Genomic DNA, 24,429 nt, shown 5'->3' on the forward strand with positions numbered 1-24,429 from the left:
ACAGAAACCATACGCCTGCCAGATCCCCGGGTGCTCAAAACGCTACACGGACCCAAGCTCCCTCCGCAAGCACGTCAAGGCACATTCGGCCAAGGAGCAGCAGATACACAAGAAGGTAAACTGTCTGGTCAGTGGAAGCTCTTACCCCGGCTCAGTTGGAGCCATTGACCACCTTCCCAAAGCCCAGAGCTGGATGTGCTTGTTCAAAACCAGGGCTCAGTCTATGGGGCTTTTGGAGCTGAAGGGGTCCGGAGGGCTGGTATTAGCCGCGGCGGCAGCAACGGCAGCAGGAGTAGTGGTGGGAGAAACACTGGGAGCAGTAGCTGCAGAAGCAGCAACAGCAGTAGCAGGGGGCGTTGCCCATAAGCATTGGGCGAGCATGGTCTATGTGGGCTGGAGGGGGCAGGGGAGAGGAGAGAGAAGTGGGCAACCCAGAGGTTCAGCTCCAGGCAGCTCCCGGGACAGCTCAACAAACCTCGGTGGTGGACGAAAACCTGCAGTTTCCCGAGCCCCCGGCCAGGGTGAGGCTGGAGACCCTTGGAGCAGAGCCACCAGACCTCGCCCTCCGGCCAGGGAGTGAAACCGGAAACCAGCCAGGCACACACCGGAGTGGAGGAGCCACAGGAGCAGGAGCAGAAGGAGAATGAGGAGAAGGAAGAGGAGCAGGAACAGGAGCAGGAGGAAGTCAGCAGAGAAGCAGCGTGGCTCAGTGGAAAGAGGCCAGGCTTGGGAGTCAGAGGTCATGGGTTCGAATCCCAGCTCTGCCACTTGTCAGCTGTGTGACTGTGGGCAAGTCACTTTCATTCATTCATTCATTCATTCATTCATTCGTATTTATCAAGCGCTTACTATGTGCAGAGCAGTATACTAAGTGCTTGGAATGTACAAATCAGTAACAGAGACAGTCCCTGCCCTTTGACGGGCTTACAGTCTAATCGGGGGAGATGGACAGACAAGAACAATAGCAGTAAATAGAATCAAGATAGATAGAATCAAGATAAATAGAATCAAGTACACTTCACTTCTCTGTGCCTCAGTTACCTCATCTGTAAAATGGGGATTAACTGTGAGCCTCATGTGGGACAACCTGATTACCCTGTACCTACCCCAGCGCTTAGAACAGTGCTCTGCACATAGTAAGCGCTTAACAAATACCAACATTATTAAGTCAGGATGGAGAGAAGAGGAAGACCGGGTGGGCAGCCCCAGAGAGCAAGGAGTAAGAGGCAAACAGAGAGAGATGGGAGGACTTCAAATACGGTGGGAGATGGGATGGAGGATACGGGGATGAGGACGAGGAGAAAGAGGAGAAGGAGCAGGGAACAGCAGGGAGAGGAGGATTGGAGTCTACGCCTGCAGGGCCGGGCCGGCGGGTCGGAGAAGGGGAGAGCACGGGCCGTGGAATCGGCCAGCGGTCCTCAGAAGGCGTACCTTATGACGTACCCTTACATTCTGTTGCGCCCCTCTCCCTGTACTTTATTCTAGGTCAGTCTCCCCCAGCATTGGCTGAGAAGGGTCTATCTAGTCATTTGGGTCTTTTGGCCACAGCACGTGCAGATTTTTATCTGTCCTGTCCTGCCCCGTCGGGTTCTGGGGGTGGGTGGGCGTCTGAATCTCGACTGGACTGGTGTCCCTGGGCCCTGCCTGACGGGCTGTCGAGCTCAAAGGATGGGGCTAGAAAACTGTAAACTTCCAAACAATAACCCTTTATTAATGGCCGTAGAATCTGATGGATGTTTCTGTGAAAGCTGAGCATTGTATCATGACAATCGCTTGGCAACGACATCGTGTTTAAAAAGAGAATTAGAAATGCTTTTCTTTCTTAATTCTCCTCTCCTGCTGGTTTTAATACGATCGACATTGTGGTTTGCGAAAACATGCCTCAGCTCCTTCTGCCAGAACGTTAATTTACATGGAAAACAGCTGCCGTTCCAGCGATGCCTCATCCCGTGACTCACGCGGGCGTCCTGGGACCCGGGCCCGGGGTCCAGGCGGGCGGAGGCGGGCTGGGGCGGGCGCTCCTGGCCGGTTCAGGAACCTCAGGACCCTGGGGCTGACCATGGTCTCTGGCTGAAGATCGCCCCTCCTCGATCCGTCCACCGGCTGCTTGACCGATTGCCACTGCCACCAGCTCGGCTGGGTCTGCAGGAGAGGGCCCCGAGCCCATGATGATAATAATAATAATAGTGGTATTTGTTAAGCACTTACTGTGCGTCAGGTACTGAACTCAGTGTTGGGGGTGAATACAAGCAAATTGAGTTGGACACAGCCTCTGTCCCATATGGGGCTCACCCTCTTAATCCCCATTTTACAGATGAGATAACTGAAGCACGGAGAAGCGAAGCGACTTGCCTCAAGTTATATGGCAGACAAGTGGTGGAGCTGGGATTAGAACCCCGGTCCTTTTGACTCCCAGGCCTGTGGTCTATCCACTAGGCCAGGCTGCTTCTCTTCCCTCAAAAGGCCAAGCTCCCAGCCCACTCTTGTGGAAGAAGAGGGGCTCATGGCCTGAATGATCCTGGCCGATGCCCATGTCAAACCTTTCTCATCCGAACCGGGAGGGCTGGACCTCGGCAGGTTCTCTAACGTTCCCAGCGAGGGGACCTGGAGCCGGATCCCGGTCCGGCACCAGAGGCAGAGAGCGAGAGGTCCGGGACGACACCGTGGCCATCCTTGATCTGACCCTTCTGTTTGCTCACCTTCCAGCTGCAGCCGCAAGCTGACGTGGAGCCTGACGCGCTGACCCGGGGCCTGGGGCTGCGGCAACTCCTCCCACCGGGACCGGTGCCCAGCCTGGATGGGCCAGGCGTCCGGATCGCGGGCCATGACCTGCTGACTGGTAAGCTGGCCTCATGACTCTCTGGCTTCTGGGGTCCAGTAGCCCCAGAGTGTACCAGAGTAGATGGGCCTCCACCATGCTCTCTATGGGCATCATGCTGCTGAGGATCCTATGATTGTCATTCAGCTCCTCACCACGGTCCCCAGTTGCTACTGGGGAGCAGCTGTGAGAGCCAGAGGTTAAAACCTTTAGTGTTTGGATGGATGTCTTAGTACAGTGCTCTGCACACAGTAAGTGCTCAATAAATACTATCGAAAGAATGTCACAACTTTACAAATCAAAGTCGGCAATGTGTGAAGAGGTGTGAGTTGACAGGAGAGCAGGCCTAGGAGGGGATCCTGTGGTGACTCAGGGTCTGTCTGCCTACACCCCAGGAGGCTGCTGACACCCTCTGCCATTTCCCCCAAACTTTAGTGTGTGGGAAAAGGCAGAGGGGGAGGGCTGGGGTCATGGATGGAGGGCCAGCAGCAGCCTGGAGGGCTTCCCTTCTGACCCTGTTTTTTTTAAAATAGTATTTGTTCAGCACTTACTATGTGCCGGGCACTGCACTAAGCAATGGAGTAGATACAAGGCTGTCGGTCTGGGTAGAGTCCCCGTCCCACATGGGGCTCACAGTCTTAGTCCCCATTTTACAGATTAGGTAACTCAGGCCCAGAGAAGTTAAGTGACTTGCCCAAGATCACACAGCAGACAAGTGACGGAGCCAGGATTAGGACCCAGGTCCTTCTGAATCCCAGTGCCTTGCCCTATCCATTAGGTCATGCTGTTTCTCCTCCCTCCCGTCCCTTCTCCCTTTCCCCTTTCCCAAATCTCGTGGCTCAGAGGAAAGACTGGGCTGGGGAGTCAAAGGTCATGGGTTCAAATCCCAGCTCCGCCGCTTGTCAGCTGTGTGACTTTGGGCAAAATATTTAACTTCTCTGTGTCTCAGTTACCTCATCTGTAAAAATGGGCATTAAGACTGTGAGCCCCACGTGGGACAACCTGATCACCTTGTATCCTCACCAGGGCTTAGAACAGTGCTTTGCACATAGTAAATGCTTATTAACAAATGCCATTATTATTATTATTATTATTCCTCTTCCATTGCCATTTTTCTCCCCAGTGGCATTTGTTAAGCACTTACTATATGCCAGGCACTATATTAAATGCTGGGGTAGATACAAGTTTTTCAGATTGGACATAGTCCATGTCCCATATGGGGCTCATAGTTTAATTCTCATTTTATAGATGAGGTAACTGAGGCACAGAGAAATGAAATGACTTGTCCAAGATCACACAGCAGATCAGTGGAGGAGCAGAAGAACTCAGGTCTTTCTGACTCCCAGGACCATGCTCTATCCACTAGGCCATGCTGCTTCTCTTTCCCTGTTTCTCCCTGTCCCTGCCCCAGCCCCCTACCCTTCTAAAATGGAGCAAATCCCGGTCATCTAACAAATAATAGTGTTTACAGAGTGTTTACTGTGTTGCAGAGCTCTGTTTTGAGTACTTGAGAGAGTATGATAGAGTCAGGGGACATGATCCCTGCCCTGAAGGAGTTTCCAGTCTACTGTGTGCAGAGCACGATAGTGAACACTTCAAACAGGACTATAGTGTTTGTAGACACAATCCCCGGCCTCATGGACCTTATGTCTAGGTGGGAAAACACACACTAAAATAAATTACAGGTAAGTGGAAGAAACAGATCTGAAAGATATGTGCATAAGTGCTGTAGGGGTAGGCTTGAGAAATGCTTAGGAGGTGTGGACTCAAGGGCACAGGTGCCAGTGGAGTAGGGGGGAAATAGGGAGGGGAGATGAGACAATCAAGGGAGGTCTCTTGGCGGAGATGTGATTTTAGAAGAGCTTTGAGGCTGAGGAGAGCAGTGGTCCACCAGATGTGCAGGGGAAGGGGTTCCCAGAGGAGAGAGCTTGTGAACAAGAGGTCGACAGTGAGAGAGGTGAGAGTAAGGCACAGTGAGTAGGTTGGCATGTGAGGACTGAAGCCTGTAAGAGGGGATGCACTGGGAGAACAGTGAGGATAAGTAGATGGGAGACAACTGATTGAAGGCCTTAGCGCCGGTGAGCAGGAGTTTCTGCTTGATGATGAGATGACTGGCTTTTGAAAAGCGGGGAGATGTATATAGAATAATTCTTTAGAATAATGATCCAGAGAAAAGAGCGAAGTGGACTCTGGAGAGGGGAGAGACAGGAGACGGGGAGGCCCGCGAGAAGGCTGATGTAGTAGTCAAGATGGAATACGATGAGTGCCTGGACCGTGCTAGTAGTTTCAACGGTGAAAGCAGGAAGATGTAGCTGAAAATGTGGTTGTTACATAAAAGAATGGCATAGAATAAATTATTGACTCCACAAATACATTTCCAAGTAAATAAGGATATTTATATCTACCTAAGTATTGAAGTTAGAGTCATATGTCTTACTTCTGTGGTACTCTCCCAAGTGCTTAGCTTAGCGCTTTGCTCTCTGGAGGCACCCAATAAATGCTGCTCTTTATCGAGGAAGATGAGAAAGAGGAAATCTCAGAAGTGGTAGAATAGCGTGACTAGGAGTCAGGATCAACTGGGGAAGGCAAAGAAGTGTACATGCGTCTTTGTTTTCCCCAAATCCACTGAAGAGCCTGATGTATCTTGGTCTGGCCAATCAATTAGTCATTCAATCATTCCAATTGATTGAAGAAACAGAGAGAACTTTCCTCCCTTGAAGTCATGCTTCCAAAAAGACCAAATTCAGTGTGGCTTCCACTTCACCTGAGTCACCTAAAGCTCTCTGGTCTCCCCAACCCTCAGATACCAGATTTAAGATCCAGAGGTGGATACGCAGGTGACAGCCACCCCCAGACCCCATCTTCAGTCTACCTGAAGTAGGTGTGATTGCCCAGTGTGAAGGCTGGCTGGGTCCTGGAGTGGTTGGATAAGAGAAAGGGACTGTGGTTGCCTAGTGTGAAGCCAAACCAGGCACTGGAGTGGTCGGTTACGAGAAAGGGGCTGTGGTTGTGTAGTGTGAAGCCAGCCCAGGTGCTGGAGAGGTCAGTTAAGGGAAAGGGGCTCTGGTTGACTAGAATGAAGCCCGCCCAGGTTCCGAAGGAGTCAGTTAAGAGAAAGGAATCGTGGTTGTCTAGTGTGAAGGCAGTCCAGGCACTGGAGAGTTCGGTTAGGAGATGGAGGCTTTGGTTGTACATCCTTGGGCGGTTACTCAGAGTGGGCTGCAGTGGAGGGTTCACGCTGGCCTGAGGGCTGCTCACAGGTGTTTGCAGAATTGACTTTGTTTACCTCTCCCAGGCCTGTATCCCATCTCCGGCCCGGCTCTCCATGGACCATCCCCTGGGCTCCTGCCAAACTCTCATGATGTCTCCTCAAGACATCACCCCCTGGACCCCATCTTGATGGGCTCCCAGCACCACCTGGCCACTATGCCAGTGGCAGAGAACTCCAGCGAAGGGTATGTGGACTATTCCAACACTCCTTTTTCATGGTACCTGTTAAACACTTACTCTGTGCCAGGGTCTGCACTAAGCGCTTGGGGTAGTTATGAAACAATCAGGTTGGACACAGTCCCTGTCACACGTAGGACTTACAGTCTTATCTCATAGCTTTTCCTTCAAAGTCTGCTTGTGTGTTGCCACTGAGAAAGAAGAAGTGATGGGGAATTGGTGGGAGATTAGTCCTGGGAGTCAGGGAGAACATTCCGGGCCTGGGTGATGGGGTGACCATCCTGGCCCTGGGCAACAGGGAGAATGTCCTGGCCTTGGGTGACAGGGAGAACATCCCAGCTCTGGGTGATGGGGAGACAATCCTGGTTCTGAGCAGAGGGGAGAACATCCTGGCCCTGAGAGATGGGAAGACCGTCCCGGCCCTGGGTAGGGGGGAGAACATCCTGAACTTGAGCTACAGGGAGATCGTCCCAGGTCTGGGAGATGGGGAGACCATCCCAGCCCTGAACAACAGGGAGACCATCCTGGACCAGAGTAACGGGGAGAATATCCTGGCCCTGGGCAATGGGGAGAATATCCTGGCCCTGGGCAATGGGGAGAATGCCCTGGCCCTGGGCAATGGGAAGAATGTCCCAGCCTTGAGCAATGGGGACACCATCGCAACCTGGGTGATGAGGAGACCATCCTGGTTCTGTGCAACTTCCCAGTGCTGGGTGATGATGATGATAATGATGATGACCCGGTTCCTCTGACTTGCAGGTCCAGGCTCTTTCCATTAGGCCATGATTAGGGTTAGGGTCATAATAATAATAATTATGGCATTTGTTAACCCTTATTATGTGCCAAGCACTCTTCTGAGTGCTGGGGTAATAATAATAATAATAATGTTGGTATTTGTTAAGCGCTTACTATGTGCCGAGCACTGTTCTAAGCGCTGGGGTAGACATAGGGGAATCAGGTTGTCCCACGTGGGGCTCACAGTCTTAATCCCCATTTTACAGATGAGGGAAATGAGTCCCAGAGAAGTTAAGTGACTTGCCCAAGGTCACATGGCACCCAAGTGACGGAGCCGGGATTAGAATCCAAGTCCTCTGACTCCCAAGCCTGTGCTCTTTCCTCTAAGCCATGCTACTTCTCAAGGACATGGGGAGATGGTTCTGATTCTCTGGTTAGGTCAGGATGTGGATGGTCTTGACCCAGAGGGGAAGCCCAGCCTGGAATGTAGGGAGGCCATTCACTGCTTTCCCAACATTCCTAGCCTCTGGGTCATGTGGTTCAGTTCTCCCTTGACCATGGAAACCTTCTAAACACTGAAAATAAGATGATCTCAGTGTGGGTCCAGGTCTAGAATCCCCCTGCTCGGGCCCAAGCCGTGTCCTTCACCACCATCTTCTTCCCCACAGTGGGTGTTTGCCAAGTCTGGGATCACAGTGTGGTGGTTGCCCATGGTGACCTGCAGGTGGACATTCCCGGCTCCTTTTGGCCCCACCAGGAGCTTGGCCCCCTCCCGCTTGCACATGTTCTCGCCTTCACTTTTCCCCTCCCCAACATAAATGGGGCCGTGAGCCTCCTGTTAAACACAAGAGCCACTGAGCTGGCACCCCAAGATGCAGACAGAGCTCTCCGGCCCGGAACGGTCATGACTAGCCCTTCCAAGGCTGGGCACCCTAGGCCTGGCAGCTCTGGGCCACTTGCCAGCTGGGGAAAATCTCCCCTTCCTACCATCCCCCAGACCCTTTCTCCTCTCTCTTTGCTTTTGAGGTCAGTAGCTGTCGATGACCTGGCTGACAGCTCCTACGCTCCCCCGGCCCCAGAGTCACTGGGGAGCTGCCCCCAGGCCCAGCCCTGGAGAGGTGATGGGGGTCCCATCTTGAGAGAGCTGTCGGAGCTCATGGAAAAGAGCTAGCAGCCTCTTAGACAGGGTACCTGGGGCCCGAAGACCTCATCGCTGCCCTTGAGGAGCTTACGGTCTAGCAGGGGAGACGGGCATTGCGGTAACTTACAGCTAGAAGAAGAGAAGGGCAAAAATATGTAGATGAATAAATGCCTAAATGGAAGTCGATATGGACAGAAGCCTAAATGGAAGTCGATATGCCATCCAACCTTCCCTCCAGCTGAGGGGCACAGATTCCTCACAAACGCCACGCCTGGCTCCTCGAGCAGCTCCTTGATGCTGAATACGGGCCGGGCTCCATGGCAGATAGATAAGATCACAGATGATCCAGTTCTGGCACGGCATCAGTCTCTAAGCATCGAGGCTGCGTTCACGTTAACACGACAGTGCTGGGCGGAACACGTGAGGAGAAGGAATGACGGCGGGAGATCCAAACGACCGTTGAATAGGGCGCTGAATTTGGTGAACTGAAAGCCGGGAGGGCTGAGGCAATGCTTTAAGGATGAGTTTAGGCAAAGCCTCGGACAGTGTTGCATTTTACTGACTCGGTGGGTGATGGCCTGGTGATTGACTGACTGACAGATTGATTGGTGTATTGTTACTGAGACCGAAGCAGCTCTTTTGGAGCCAAAGTTTCATAAGGAACAGAGATGAGGGAAAGGAAAAATGGCTCCAATTGCTGCAAACATGGAACATGATAACAAAATAAAGCACAGCTTTTGGTGTGGGCACAATGTGGTTGGGACTATGGGTCCCATATTGGCCTTCTCAGCCACACACGTGATCATAGGTGAACTTCATTGTCAGTGGTGTCTTTTTTACAAAAGGACAATTGTTTGTATAGACACACACACAATTACACACATATGCCAGCATAAGTCTGGGTCCATATTGGGTTTATTTGAATTAAACCCCTTCCCCAAATTTCTTGAGTGAGCTGCTTCCTCCTCCCGTCTCCAGGGCCAAGACTAAATCCAAGGTGGGCAGAGAACATGGGCACTGGGTGACAGTGGCTACTGGCCCCGCCCCTGGAAAGGTCTCACTTGACCGCTCCCCAAATGTCCCACCTCGAGCAATGAAATGCAGGGATGCTAAAACCCTGCCTGTCGCTTCTCATTGCCCCTGCCAGGGTTCACAGTGTCCACTTGGGCGCATAGGAGATCCAGAATTTGATGGAAATGTGGTTTTTTAGGACATGAAGAAGATGAGGAAGATACCCACATTCCACCCTTCCTGCCAAAGTCAATACTTAGCACGACCCCTGCTTTTCCCAAGCAGTTTGTGGAGACCTGTTAAACGTCTGACACCAATATCTAATTCACTTGGAAAGTCCTAACAGGATCTGATTTCCTGACAAGTGTATTTATCCTGGCTTTATGTGACTCATAGAGTATTTTTCTTGCACACAGACTTGCCCCAAATTCTCTGTTCACCAGGTCATGTGAGTTTACAGTACTTTCTCTCCATACTTCATTGAGAACAGAAGTTTGTGACTGACAAATATTTTTTACCCTATGAAATGAGGGTCCCGGGGTTTGGTGTACGTTCACGTCACGTGGTGTTGGGGTATCGCGGGTTCTTTTGGAACGGTGGCCAGGTGGTCTGCTGTCGCCGGCCGTACAGGTCCCGAATGCTGATTTATAGTGGCCGCTGACTGGCGGGGGGACTTGGGTAAGATGGTCTCTCAGGAGCCAGGCTCTGAAGGACTCAGGCGAAACTTCTCTCCTGTGAGTGTCGGCCATCTGAGAACAGGGCATCACTCACGTGCCCTTCTGCTGTGGCTTCGGAGGGGCCTCCGGGCACCCTTCCGGCCACAGGGTCTGGCTCTCAGATGTTTTACTTGACCAGAGGAGGGCAGCTGGGAGGCTGCAGTCCTGGGGAAAGGTGACTGCTGAATTTTCACCTGTGCTCCCTCTCCCTGCGCACCTTTGGCCTTGGCTGGATTTGCCGATGTTGGCGGAGGTGGTTGAAGGGACCCTAAAGTGCCCCATCTTGTGCACCCCCCGGAGATCCTTCCAGTACTCCCAACTGTGATGGGGTAGCCCCCACCTGAGGAGCAAGAACAGTATGTACCGAGTGCCTCCCGACAGAAATGCTGTGCTAAGTGCCTGGGAGCATCCAGCAGATGCACAAGACCGTCCTTCCTCCCCCAGGTTGGAATCTTCGGGAGAAAGAGAGGCCCTCTCTTGAGGGTGGGATAGGGCTCTGTTGGCATGCATAAATTGGCTTGGCTCATAATGGATGGGACTCCAGGACTTCAGTCCCAGTCTCTCCCTGTCCCTGGGGGTGGTATTCGGGTGAATGTGGAAGGATTTTAGGCCTCAGCCCCTCTCCCTCCCCCGTGATCTATTGGGAAGGATGCTGAGGCCAGGTTGGCCTCAAGGCTAGAGCCAGTGGGGTTGGACAGGCCAGTTGTGAATGCCAAAGGGTGGCCTCTAGTTGTGACTGCTATGGCAGGGGAAATGCAATGAGTGGCTCACCCTGGCAGAGTTCCCTGAGTCCCCCAGGAGATCTAGGAAGTGGCCTGCTGGGGTCACTGCTCAGAGCTGCCCAGTCTCAGTGGGGTGGGGCCATTTTGTCTGGGTGCCAGCTGCCAACGAAGGACAGGATTCCCTGTTTCCCAGTGGTGCCCTGGGCCAAAAGCGGAACAAAAGCCCACACACCATGCCTTATTGTCTCTCTTGTTCTGTTCAGAATCAGGAGCTTCAGAGGCAGGCAGTGTTGCCCAGCTCCATTACGAGAGGGGGGCGGAGGGGCTGATGCTCACCTTGCCTGCCCGCCCTCCCTTCTGACCCAGGACTTGGTATTGCCTAGTGACAGCTGTCATTTTAGAAAAGAAGCCCCCAGCGGGTAGACCCAAACCCTATGTCTCGAGGATCACTGTAGAGTTGTAGAGCACTGTGTCATGGTTACTGAGTTCAGTTGCTTGCATGCCAACTTTGAGGCATTCGTTCTGAAGGTGCTAGAACCAGCCTCCAGGGCATGCGCAGGGCAGGTCGGTGGGGTGGTCAGGGGGATGGGCAGGGCAGGATGGTGAGGCTGTTGAGGGTGTGGGCAGGGTAAATTGTGGGGCTAGGGATTGGCTAAACCAGACACACAACAGATTAGAAGGGAGTTTCACAGCCCAGATCTTGGGACTCTCTTCTCTTCCTGGAACGGGGCAGGCACGAGTTAGTTATTTTTGGTCTGAAACTTTTCATTAGTCAGAGAAACTAGCCTCACTGAGAAGCAGCGTGGCTCAGTGGAAAGAGCACAGGCTTGGGAGTCAGAGGTCATGGATTCTAATCCCAGCTCTACCGTTTGATAGCTGTGTGACTTTGGGCAAGTCACTTAGCTTCTCTGTGCCTCAGTTCCCTCATCTGTAAAACGGGGATTAAGACTGTGAGCCCCAAGTGGAACAAACTGATCATCTTGTATCCTCCCCAGCACTTAACAAATGTCATCAAACCCCCCCCCCGCCAAAACTGTGACCACAGCCTCAGGACCCACCTGCGGTAGGCGGCACTGCTGAACTCCCCTGCGGCCTGGCCACTGACCTCTGCTGGGCGAATCCAGCCAAGGCGTTTGGCCACCCATGTGGACTAAACCCTTCGGGTCCAGGGAAACCCCAAGGGTGGCCCCCAGGGAAGCGGGCCTGGCCATTCAGCTGCCATCAAAGGACACTGTTCTCCATGGGGAAGGGAGCCGGGACTGAGCCGGAGCTGGCCTGAAAGTGAGGCTGGGACAGGTGAGGCCGAGCCGAGGTGGGTTAGGGCTGAGGTTGAGGCTGGGGCTGAGGATGCTGGGAAAGGGCAGGATGGAGCGGGACAGGAGGGCAGCAACCATCCCAGTTGTCCAGGGTGTAAGACTGGCAAAGGTGAGCCCTGTATTGAGTCCCCGTCTGAACAGGGACAGCCTAAAGGTGGGGGATGGCGGTCATTTTCCTGGGATAGACTAGCCTGTCCCACTGCCATCTGGCAAGAAATGGCTGCGCCACCGTAGAACTTATCACTTCTACTAAGCGTTGTCATATATGTTAAGTGCTTACTCTGTGCCGAGAACTATGGTAGACACAAGATAATTAGATCGATTCACAGTTCTCATCACGCACAGGATTCATGGCCTAAGAAGGAGGGAGAAAAGATATAGTATTACCGTTTTACAGATGAGGAAACTGAGGCACAGAGAAGTGAAGTGACTTGCCCAAGATCCCACAGCAGGCTAATGGCGGAGTCAGGATGAAAATCCAGGTCTTCTGACTCCCAAGCTCTATCCCCTAGGGGATCTCCGAGAAGGATCCTGAAAGAAAAAATGGTTTTGTCTTTGAGTTTGAAAGACACATCTTTTTCTCTGCGTGTGTCAGTTAGGAGGAGAGCTTGGGAGAGGTCCAGAGAGCCAAGTGGTGAGCAGCAGGTGAAGAGAACAGATCTTTAGGCTAAAGAGAGCTGGCAGAGATCCTTAGAATGGATCGTCAGGGGTCTCTTGGAAGGGGAGAGAGATGAGTAGCCACTGGAGAGCTTTGAGAAGTGAAGAGACTGGTGTTGAGTGAGGTTATGGGAAGATGATGCATGCTGCACCTGGAAGTATGGACTTTAGACGATGAGGCTGGAGGCAGAGAGACCAGTGAGGAGGTCCAGTTCAGTTTCTAATTGCTCACAGGCGCAGGCACGGGCACAGGCGTCTGGAGATGTGGGTCGACCCCCGCCCTCCTCCTGGCTCTGCTGAACCCTTCGGTGATGGGTAAGGGTCCAGGCTGGGAGTGCAGGTCAGTGCGGGAGGATGAGAGGATGAAAAAACCCAGCAGCGACAGTCTTTGGGGGCAGGAAGGCATTTGGGTTGATGAATCGATTGAGAGTATTTGGGGGCACTGCCCGGCCAGGGAGCTTCCCGACTGCCTCCACGCGGCAGCCTACTGGTGACCTGAAGCAGTTGCCAGGCTCTTAGGCCTCCTGGTGGCCCGGAGGGGAGTCAGGAGAAGGGACGGAATGGGAGAGCCCTGCCGGGTGGAAGGGAAGGAGGGAGTTGGGCTGAAGGAAGCTGGGGAGACCGAGGGGCCGATGGAGTCCAGGGGCTGGAGGGAGGGGGAAAAGCTTGAGGAGGGGATTGGGGCTGGGCTGGGGTGGAGAGAAGGGTAAAGGAGGCTGCAAATTCCAGAAATTCCCCCAACTAGGGATGGACACCTGGCAGTGATTAGCTTTGATTCGCCCAAATTCAGATGGATGTAGGGAAAAGAGAGAGAATGAGAGAGAGAGAATACTCAGCGTAACTGTTTCCTGAGTCTTTGCTGACAGAAAACTCCCAAGGCAAGATCCAGAACAGAAACACAGCTTCAGCATTGGCTCCCACCCAGAGACCAGATTAGCACAGTGTGGACACATCCTCCTCACTGTATTCCGTGTAGACCCGTTCCCCTCACTGTACACAGCGTGGACACGTCCCCCTCACTGTACACGGCATGGACAAGTCCTTCTCACTGTAAATGGCATGGACACACCTTCCTCACTATACATGGCATGGACTCATCCCCCTCACTGTTCACGGTGTGGACCCATCTCCCTCACTGTAAACAGCAAGGACACACCCTTGTCACTGTACATGGCATGGACACATCCTCCTCACTGTACATAGCATGGGCCTACCCGTCTCCCCCCATCTTCAGCCACACTACACTTATGAACATTTCCATAATCTATCAATCAATCAATGATACTGAGTGCTTACTATGTGCAGAACACTGTATTAAGCACTGGGGGTACAATACAATGTCATTCATTTTAATGTCCATCTCCCCATCTAGACTGTAAGCTCCTGGTAGTTAGGGATCATTGCTACCAATTCTGTGGTATCGTACTCTCCCAAGTGTTTAGTACAGTGCTCTGCACATGGTAAGTGCTCAATCAACCCTGACAGATTGATGTGCCCAGCAGGACACACTCTCCTCAGTGAGAGGGAAGAGATGGAAATCTTTGCTCATTCTTGTCTTGGAGGAAGGTTTTACTCCCCTTACGAGGAAGTCTTCCAACTGGAAACCAAATGGACTCTGTTCTTCCTTGCCACAGATGACCCTCTAAGGCTGGATGGTGTCCACCGGCCATCTGGTTTGGGCACGGAAGTGGAACATGACATGAGCCACTTCAGAGAAGGGGACTGGCCCCTCGATCCCTCGCCCGCAGCCCCACCACGCACCGTGGGCCCCTTTCTGAAACCTTAACCAGACACCTGACCCCTGGCAAGTTGCTGCCTTCCAAAAGAGCCGAGACCTTCCCGCCAGAATCTCCAGAAACACCCCTACCCACTGGTGTCTGGGGAGACCTGTCCGCCCCTATCTCTGGAAACCCCCGTCGCCTGCTGGTGTTTCCAGAGACAACCCCCTGCCCCCCCGCCCCCGCCGCTGCCTGCTAGAGTCTGTGGAGACCCCGCTGCCTTGGCAGGGGTTGGGAATGTCAGCACGCCCCACATCTCCCAACCCTCACCGAGGGCCCAGACGTTCTGGTCTCAGCTAAGCGAGACTCTGCCTGATGAAGCTCCGCATGGCTTGGCTGACCGGTATGGGGCTTTCATACAGGAAACAGACCCACAGTGGCTGTGGCCCTCCCAGGGACTTGGGACCATCTCCCCCCTCATAACTCCCCCCAACTCCTGCCACTGCCATCCCCAAATGCTTAAGAGAAGCAGCTTGGCTTAGTGGAAGAAGCACGGGCTTGAAAGTCAGAGGTCACGCGTTCTAATCCCGGCTTTGCCACTTGTCAACTGTGAGACTTTGGGCAAGTCACTTAATTTCTCTGTGCCTCAGTTACCTCATCTGTAAAATGGGGATTAAAACTATGAGCCCCATGTGGGACAACCTGAATACCTTGTATCTACCCCAGCACTTAGAACAGTGCTTGGCACATAGTAAGCGCTTAACAAATACCAGCAGTATTATTATTACCCCCCCCCCCCCACCGCCTGGATCCTCCGAGAAACACGGCTTCCCTAGAATGTCTGGCCTCCCTGTGGTCTGTCTTCCTTTGTGAAAAAATGGGAGCCATCTGGAGGGACTGGGATTTTTTCCTTTTCCAACTGATGTTTTCTCTCCATTTTTAACCAGGTGATCGATCAGTAGTATTTATTGAGCACCTGCTCTGTGCCGAGCACTGCGCTAGCTGCTTGAGAGAGTACAGTGAATATGGTAGACACGATACCTGCCCCTGTCCAGGGTAGACAGATGCTCAATTTCGAACAAGAGGAAGGAAGAAAGTGGTTATGTGGGTGGATGAGTACCTAAGTAAGAACTTGTATGCCAAAATGCTACCAGTGACTGAGAGTATTAAAGGGCACAGTGGGTGCCAAATAGGGGGCTGGCATTTGGGGAAGTGAAACCAGAGGTGACTTTAGAAGGGCTGGGAAGATGGGGAGAGCCCTGGTCTGGAGGATATGAAGAGGGAGGGAGTTCAGAGAAGAGGAATTGTGAACACTGGGGAAAACATTGACGGGGAGACTCTGAGTGTTGTGGGAGATTGGGCTGAGACTGAGCAGTGAGGGAAATTTTGGGTGGGAGGACTGTGAGCTTGGTGGGAGATCTTTGTCGGGGAGATCTTTGTGAGCACTGTAGAAGATGCCGTGGAGGGAGGGATGACTGTGAACACGGTGGGAGATTTTGGTGGGGAAGCGGGGTTTGGCCAATAGCAGGAGCAGGGCAGCCGGAACCCTCGGCCCTGGACTGGTGGTCTGCATGGGGAGGTCAGCGGAAGAACCCCCAAGCCAGATTCCAACACAGAATTGGGGAACTGGGTGAGGGTGAGGCAGGAAGCCACACACATGATCCATCCAAACCAAACACGGTCTCTCACTCCCAAATTGAGGCGGGCCCTGGCGGGAACCAGCTGCTGGGCAGCAAGAGGTGGAGGTGGAGGAGCTCTCATGGCCAGAACCAGTTGCCGGGCAGCGAAGGGCGGAGGGGTGGAGCCCCCACTGCCAGAACCAGCTGGGGGGCAGCGAGGGGAGGAAGGGAAGAAGCCACCCGGATCCCGCCCTCCCCGACCCTTAGACCAGCTGACGGATTCAGCTTCGACCCTGCGGGGAGGTTCGTAATGTTGCAGGGGGCGGTGAGGTGGTGGTGGTTGGTACCTCCTTGCTCTCTCAAACCCCAGGCCCACTCGGGGTGGGGGCGTTCCCTGTCCACGTGTGGGCAGCATGAGCTCTTGTCTGAGTGCGCCGTGTGTGTCTAAAATGGGAGTTAGAGCATTTAATAAGCACTTATATCCTGGGTGCTGGGGTAGATGCAAACAGTCAATCGATCAATTGTATTGATTGAGTAAGCTCCTTAAGGGCAGGGAAATGTCTGCTAATTCTGGTGGATTGAACTCTCCCAAGCTCTTAATACAGTGCTCCGTACATAGTAAGGGCTCAATAAATGCCACTGCTAGATCGATTGAGAGATTACTGTGTGCAGAGCACAGTATCAAATGCTTGGGAGAGTACAGTATAACAGTGATGGTAGAAACGTTCCCTGCCCACAACGAGTTTACAATCTAGAGGGGGACTCAGATGCTAATATAAATAAATGATGGATGTGGACGTAAGTGCGGTCGGACTGAGGGAGGGGTGAATAAAAGGGGCAAATCCAAGTGCGAGGGCGAAGCAGAAGGGAGTAGGAGAAAAGGAAATGAGGGCTTAGTCGGGGAAATGGTTGTCTGCTGAATCCAGGATAGCTGGCCAGGGCATCTTCCTGGGGAAGCTAACGATTCTTTCACGGTGCTTTAAAAAGGCACGGGTCCGATTCAGTTCCAACACGGTTGATTTCTGAAGACACCCCTGGGGGTGGGGGGTGGGAGCGTTTCCAGAGTTGGCTGTCATCCCCTTTCCTTCCCTCTGACCAAGCTGTTTCTGTTTTCTTCTTTTAGGCTCACGCCAAGTATTCTCTCACCTCATGTCAGCTCTCTGAAAACACTCGGTCCACCTTCCCTATTGCAGAAACATACCCCTCAGCCACCACAGAGCCTCCCTCCAGATGGATCCCTCTTCACCACAGGCTCACGTAAACCTTACGCTCAGTTCCAGAGCCAGTCGGGTCAGCAAGCACCCCAAGGTAGGAGCCACTCGAGCTTCCCCTGGAACTGGAAATGAGGGTGGCGAAGGTGCTGGTGGAGGTGGAGGTGAAGGGGCTGGTGGTGATAGTGATAACGATGATGGTGGTGATTGGGATGGTCTCGGTGATTGTGTTTAGGTGGTTTTAGTGGCAGTGGTGCTGGATGGTCACAGTGGTGGTGGTCACAGTGGTCACGGTGATTGTGTTTAGGTGGTTTTAGTGGCACTGCTGGTGATGATGGTGGTCGAGATGTTAGTGATTTGGGATGGCGGTGGTGGTGATGGGTCGTGGTGATTTTTTAGGTGGTGGTGAATGGGATAATGGTGATGGTGGCTTCGGTGGCCATGGTGGTGGTGATGGTTTCAGTGGTGAAGAGGATGACGACGGAAGCAAGGGAGGCAGAGGCCCGGGGGACACTGGCCGACAGCGATATGCATAGGATATTCCAACTCTTCTCCAAGTCAGTGATCACTGTGCCATGGGCCAAATGCTGGGCAGGTGGAGGAATGTGGAATATGGGCCCAGAGACCCACATCCTTTCAGAACGGGGACTTGGGGCAGCCTCCTGGAGGTGGAGACAGGAGCCCTATCTCTTGCCCTCCTCACGGTGTGTGTATGTGTGTGTATGGTGCGGGGGGGGGGGGTCTTGGGCGGGGTCTGGGATCAGCGAAGTGGAGTGGGGACAGAAGAAGGTCACTGGAGACCAGCAGTTTCCGGCCAGCTGGGAGCCGAGAGCCCCACTCACAGTCCAGCCAACGGGCACCGTTTCCCCTCCGACTCCGAGGGCTCGCTGGCTTCTGATTGGATCCTCCTGCTCTGGGAAGAAGACAGACAGGGTGGCCCAGCCCCCCGAGGGCCACCGGCGATTTGGCCTAGAGGGGCGAGGGCTGGGCAGCAGGCAATGATGAAGGTCCGGGCGTAGGCCTGGTCCAAGGTCCAGGCAGAGGCTCAGGGAGCGGCCGGAGGTTTGGTCAGAGGTCAAGCCAGAGGCTCCCGCCAGAGGTCCGGGCTGAGGCTCGGAAGCAGCAGAGGTCTGGCAGGAGATTAGGTCAGAGGTCCGGCCGGAGGTTCAGAAAGAGGTTTGGGTGGAGGTCCTACAAGCTGAGGTACTGGAAGCTTTCATTTATTCATTCAGTAGTATTTATTGAGCGCTTACTATATGCAGAGCACGGTACTAAGCGCTTGGAATGTACCATTCAGCAACAGATAGAGACAGTCCCTGCCCAGTGAAGGACTCACAGTCTAATCAGAGGAGACGGACCGCAGAGCAAAAGAGAACAAAACAAAAGCAAGACAACATTATCAAGATAAATAGAATCGAGGGGATGTACACCTCATTAACAAAATAAATAGAGTAATAATATTTACAAATGAGCACAGGGCTGAGGGGAGGGGAAGGGGGAAGGGGTAGGAGCAGAGGGTGGAGGGGGAGCAGAGGGAAAAGGGGGGCTCAGTCTGGGAAGGCCACTTGGAGGGGGTGAGTTCTCAGTAGGGCTTTGAAGAGGGGAAGAGAGTTAGTTTGGCAGACGTGAGGAGGGAGGGCATTCCAGGAAAGCGGTAGGACGTGGGCCAGGTGCGAACAGGGGACGGTGAGGAGGTGAGTGGCAGAGGAGTGGAGTGTTCGGGGTGGGCGGTAGAAAGGGAGTAGAGAGGTGAGGTAGGAGGGGGCAAGGTGATGGAGAGCTTTGAAGCCAAGAGTGAGGAGTTTTTGTCTCGTGCAAAGGTCGATAGGCAACCACTGGAGGTTTTTGAGGAGGGAAGTGACACGCCCAGAGCGTTTCTGTAGGAAGATGATCTGGGCAGCGGAATGACTAGACTGGAGTGGGGAGAGACGGGAGGAAGGGAGATCAGAGTGGAGGCCGACACAATAATCCAGTCGGGATATTATGAGAGCTTGTACCGGCACGATAGCCGTTTGGATGGAGAGGAAAGGCTGGATCTTGGCGATATTGTGAAGGTGATACCGGCAGGTGTTGGTGACGGATTGGAGGACAGGGTAGTGGTTGACTCTGGACAGAGGCAGATGCTTTGGCAGAACAGGTCTGGGGTTTGGGGGTCCTCAGGAGTTCTGAAGGCAGGGGACTGGGCTGTGGGCTCTGGGAACTGGCATCTACCAGCCCCATCGGTGGAGGAAGCCAGATGATCGGCCCCTCGCTGATGACCCAGCTGCTCCCGCCCCTTGTGTCTAACTCTGTTGTATTGTCCCAAGCACTCAGTCCACAGTTCACTCCCTGCTCACACTCCTCACTCATACTCATGGCTCATACTCCCCCTTCATGCTTCACAGTCCCTGCTCACACTTCCCCCTCACACCTCCTGATTATTCTCTCTGCTCAGATTCAAAGTTCACACTTCCTGCTCACACTCACAGGTCAGACTCCCCTCATAATCACACGTCACATTCTCCACTCACACTCCCTGCTCACATCCCCCCACTCCCACTCACCGCTCATATTCCCCACTCACTCCCAACTCACACTCGCAGGGCACACACCCCACTCATACCTCCTGCTCACACTCCCTGTTCCTGCAGCCTAGGGAGGGACCTCAATATGTACGCCCCTTGTAGGCAGGAATCATGTGTTGTATTGTACTCTCCAAAGCACCTAGCTCAGTGCTCTGCTCATAGCGTATGACTGACTGATTGATGGAACTTCTCTACCCAAAATGGGGCTTCAGTCAGTCAGGATGAGCTTCTCCAAGCAGGTGAGTTGCGAGCCTGCGTGTGTGCACCCGGGCGGCCCCCCAGGAAGCCCCCAGACTCATGTGCTGGGGGCGGAGTGGCGAGCGGAGCCGAGCCCAGCAGAGGTCTTCCCGGTGACTCTCCGGATCCCAGCCTCTTCCCTGAGGGCCGGATGGCTCACCGTTCCTTCACACCGTGGCCTCCCAGGCCCCGGGCAGCCCCCAGGGGGTCAGCCTGGCCATGCTCCCGCAGCTTCTTTATTTCCTGTCGGCTGCGACCTGGGCCCCCCGCGCGACGACACCTTGAGAAGTGATCTGGGAGGCAGGTCGGGGCCCTGGGTCTCTCCTCCGCCCAGGTTTTAACTGCCTCCTCTGCTCTGGTCACCCCTACAACATGGCAACCCCCTGATATGTGATTTTGGAAGCAGGACGGGGCCCCCACTCCCTCTCGGGCCCAGTTTCTAACTGCCTCCTCCCCTGTGATGACCACAGAGAACACTGCCCCGTGCAGGAGGTGGGGGACAACGCCTCTCTTCCAGGCGCAGAGAGCGGCTGGCCACGAGCTCTGCCTTCCTTCCCCGACCCCTGCCCACACAACCCCCTACCCTCAGACACCTGTGTGTCAGCCCAGATCTTGCCAAGGGTCATGGCCGGCTCTACAGAGTAAGGGGGAGAGCGGGTAATTTACAAGCTGTCTGCAAAGCACCTGCATGTCACCTACATGGCACCTGCATGGCATAGCAGCCCCAGAGACCTCAGCTTAGTTTTGAGGTGCAGTGGGTGGGTAGCTGCCCATAGCCCAAGAAGAGAAAAGTCAGGAAGCTGCTGCTGTCTCCTTTCTCCTGGTCCTCTCCCCTCTCCTTCTGCTGCTGCTCCTCAGGGCTTACTCCTCTCCTTTCTCCTCCTGCTTCTAGGCTTACCCTTGTGGATGAGCGTATGGGTCTATCTGCATCTCTGTATGTCAATGTGAGTGTCTTTGCATGTCTTTCCTGTGCTCCCCTGGCCCCCAGCTAGTCCACCTCTCCCACCGCCTCCCTGGGACATGCTAGGGTCAACAACCTGACCCCCCGGCCCATCTTTAACCGCCGTGGCATCTGTTAAAATCGGTGCAGGGCTCTTGCAGGGAGGAGGAGGGAGGAAGGGCAGGGTGTTCTCTGAAGAGGATGCCCAGAGACCCCCTTGGGACATGCCACTGACCATGGGTTTTCAGAGTGGGCACCAAGGGAGAGCCAAGGCATAGGTCAAAGATCAGGTAGGCACCTCTGGTGTGAGCCCATCCACATCTCCAGTGCCAAGTTTTCACTGCTGTGTGCCGAGCACTGTTCACAGCAGCCATTTCAGCAGTCTCCACAGAGTAGATATCCAATCCAGTGCTTGGCACACAGTAGGCTCCCAGATCAATGAATGCTCTGCATGCAGTAGGCACCCAATACATTGCTCTGCCTACAGTAAGTTTCTGGAACACAATAGGAGCTCAGTTGATACAGTTCACTGTGACCCACAGACACGGAAGTCTCTTGAAAGGGATTGTGCACTGCTCAAAGATCGAGAGGTTCTGATGTCCTGCCAGACTTTACAAGTCCTTGTCTCATAAACGTTTCCGGTCCTGTTCAGAAGACTTGCCAAGGCCAAAGCTCATGCCAGGGCAGCGAGCCGAGGATGGAGGGTGGAGGGCAGTGGGCCGAGGGCAGAAGGTGGCCGGTGTCAGGGCAGAGGGCGGAGGGTAGCACCTTTTGTCAGTCAATGGTATTTATTGGGCGCTTACTATGTGCATAGCCCTATTCTAAGGACTTAAGTCTTGGGAGTGGTCTTGGAAAAGGGCAGCAGCCGGGCTGGAACCATGTCCCTTTCTGTCCTCAGGTTATCAAGGCAGCTTCCACACGATCCAAAACTGTTTCCACTACGGAGACTGCTACCGAGCCGTGGGCCCGGCCCCCTGCCCCGAGGTCCTGGCCGCCACCGCCGGAGAACCCCTCGGCTTCACCCCCTTGAGGCCCAACGGTTACCCCGGCCTCAGCGCCCAGACAGGTAACCCAGCTTGTCAGAGTCTGGGGGCGCCGGGCCGGGGGGACGGGGAGGTTGGGGGCACCTGCGGGGCACCCGGGGACCGGACAGAGGAGACTTGTCCTTGTCCAGAGCGATCTGGGGAAAGCATTTCCAACACTGCCCTCACAGCGCCTTCCCTCGGCTCTCCCGGCAGGCTACGACAGCATGTCTGATGGCCAGTATCCGTCTGAAGATGTCGGCACCGGCAGCGCGGGAGGGCCTGGGTTCTTCCCCAATGGAGACTTTGACCACTGTTTGAGTCCCCTCCCCTCCGTCTACACGGACACCTAAGTGCCAGAACCTCGTTCTCTGCTCCTCCTCCACCTTGGTCCAGTGCTCCTCCTAGAGCTATGTCCAGGACTTGCCCCTGAGCTGTGTCCAGTGCTCCCCCCAAAGCTGTGTTCAGGGCTCTCCCCAGAGCTGTGTCCAGGGCTCCACCTAAAGCTGTGTCCAGGGGTCGCTTCTGAGCTGTGTCTCGGGCTTACTCGAGAGCTCTGTCCAGTGGTAGCTTCAGAGCTGTGTCCAGGGCTTGCCCCGGAACTGTTTCCAGTACTCATCCCAGAGCTGTGTTCAGGGCTCGCCTAAGACCCGTGCCCAGTGCTCACTCCAGAGGTGTGTCCGGTGCTTTGCTCCATGTGGCTGCTCCAGCACGTGCATTTAGTCTGGCAGCCTGTATGAGCTCACTTGACCCAATCCTGTGACCCAATCTCCCACCCCCGGCCCCCAGCCCCGACTCTGAACTGAACGGAAACCAGGGGGAACCAGTAGAACGGGCCCTGGACCCGGGCCCTGGGCGATCGGAGGGTAGGGTCAGGGTATCTGGGGCGCTCGTTTCCCCTACCCTCCTCTGAACCGTAAACGTGTCGCATGTGGAACGTGTCATGGCGGATGCCTTCCCTACAGGCGGGTTTTCCCATGGAGACTGAATTGTCCCAGAGACCGTGTCGTGCCCAAAGCGCTGGACGTTTCTTGATTGCTAAGAATTTTTTAGTCACAGACCTCATGTAGATAAAATGTACAGAATGGATTTCCATTGTCCTCAGCTGGTTTTATATTTTCCATTTTCCCAGAAAGCATTAAAGACTGGAAACCAGACGATGGCCTCAGCCTCTCTGACTGGCAAAGGGAGAGGGAGGGAGGGAGGGGGAAAGGGTGAGAGGAAAGGAGGGAGGATGGAGAGAGGAAAGGGAGGGAGGGAGAGGGGGATACTTTCCTAGACCAAGGAATCGGGAGAGGATATTCTTTCCAAAAAGATACATTTACGGCCCGGATCTGTCTGGGGCCAACTGAACGCCGAGTGACGAACGGCCCGCTCAGGACTGTGGCGGCCGCCGGTGACCCCCCCTCGGACATACAGGCCGAGGAGCACCCCAAGCCATGGGCCATGAGCTCCCCTTGCTCTCATCCCCTGAGCCACGGGCTCCCCGTGCTCTCGTCCCTCTGGCCCCTGGCCCCTTGCCCATCTCCTCCCTCCTGCCCGGAGCTCCCTCTTCCTGCACATCTGGCAGACCACCGCCACTCTCCCCGCCCTCAAAGCCCTTTTGAAGTCACATCTCCTCCAGGAGGCCTTCTCTGACTCACCTCTCATCTTCTCACCCTATTGCCCTCACCTACAGTCACTTAGGCGACACCTGAGACCTCGGGTCCTCACACCTGTCTCCCCCAGAGCCCTTATATTTGATTGCTTCCCCCTCCTATAATCGATTTTAGTGTCTGTCTCCCCACTCGACTTCAAGCTCTTTGAGAGCAGGGATCTATTTTACTCTCCCAAGTGCAGCACACATCAAGTATTCAATACTCGTTATATCCCGGCTCTCGTTATATCCCGGCTAGACTACTGTGTCAGCCTTCTCTCTGACCTCCCTTCCTCCTCTCTCGCCCCGCTCCGGTCTATTCTTCACTCCGCTGCCCGGCTCATCTTCCTGCAGAAACGATCTGGGCATGTCACTCCCCTTCTTAAACAACTCCAGTGGTTGCCTATCGACCTCCGCTCCAAACAAAAACTCCTCACTCTAGGCTTCAAGGCTCTCCATCACCTTGCCCCTTCCTACCTCTCCTCCCTTCTCTCTTTCTACCGCCCACCCCGCACGCTCCGCTCCTCTGCCGCCCACCTCCTCGCCGTCCCTCGGTCTCGCCTATCCCGCCGTCGACCCCTGGGTCACGTCCTCCCGCGGTCCCGGAACGCCCTCCCTCCTCACCTCCGCCAAACTGATTCTCTTTCCCTCTTCAAAACCTTACTTAAAAATCACCTCCTCCAAGAGGCATTCCCAGACTGAGCTCCTCTTCCCCCTCTACTCCCTCTGCCATCCCCCCTTTACCTCTCCGCAGCTAAAGCCTCATTTTCCCCTTTTCCCTCTGCTCCTCCACCTCTCCCTTCCCATCCCCACAGCACTGTACTCGTCCGTTCAACTGTATATATTTTCGTTACCCTATTTATTTTGTTAATGAATTGTACATCGCCTTGATTCTATTTAGTTGCCATTGTTTTTACGA

At 54.2% G+C, this 24,429-nt stretch overlaps 1 protein-coding gene across 1 annotated transcript in view; it reads left to right on the forward strand.

Annotated features, from left to right (window-relative positions):
- The window catches only part of GLIS1 (GLIS family zinc finger 1), a 92,575-nt gene extending 69,544 nt beyond the window's left edge, over nt 1-23,031 (forward strand). The window contains exons 6-11 of the mRNA XM_039914641.1: nt 5-115; nt 2,707-2,839; nt 6,114-6,273; nt 17,024-17,208; nt 21,751-21,918; nt 22,091-23,031. Coding sequence (XP_039770575.1) covers nt 5-115; nt 2,707-2,839; nt 6,114-6,273; nt 17,024-17,208; nt 21,751-21,918; nt 22,091-22,227 — 894 coding nt within the window. The 3' untranslated portion in view covers nt 22,228-23,031. The remainder of the gene's footprint in view (nt 1-4; nt 116-2,706; nt 2,840-6,113; nt 6,274-17,023; nt 17,209-21,750; nt 21,919-22,090) is intronic.
- The last annotated feature ends 1,398 nt before the right edge of the window (nt 23,032-24,429 follow it).

The sequence above is a fragment of the Ornithorhynchus anatinus genome, chromosome 18 (assembly GCF_004115215.2).
Source record: "Ornithorhynchus anatinus isolate Pmale09 chromosome 18, mOrnAna1.pri.v4, whole genome shotgun sequence".
NCBI classification, from domain to species: Eukaryota; Metazoa; Chordata; class Mammalia; order Monotremata; family Ornithorhynchidae; genus Ornithorhynchus; species Ornithorhynchus anatinus.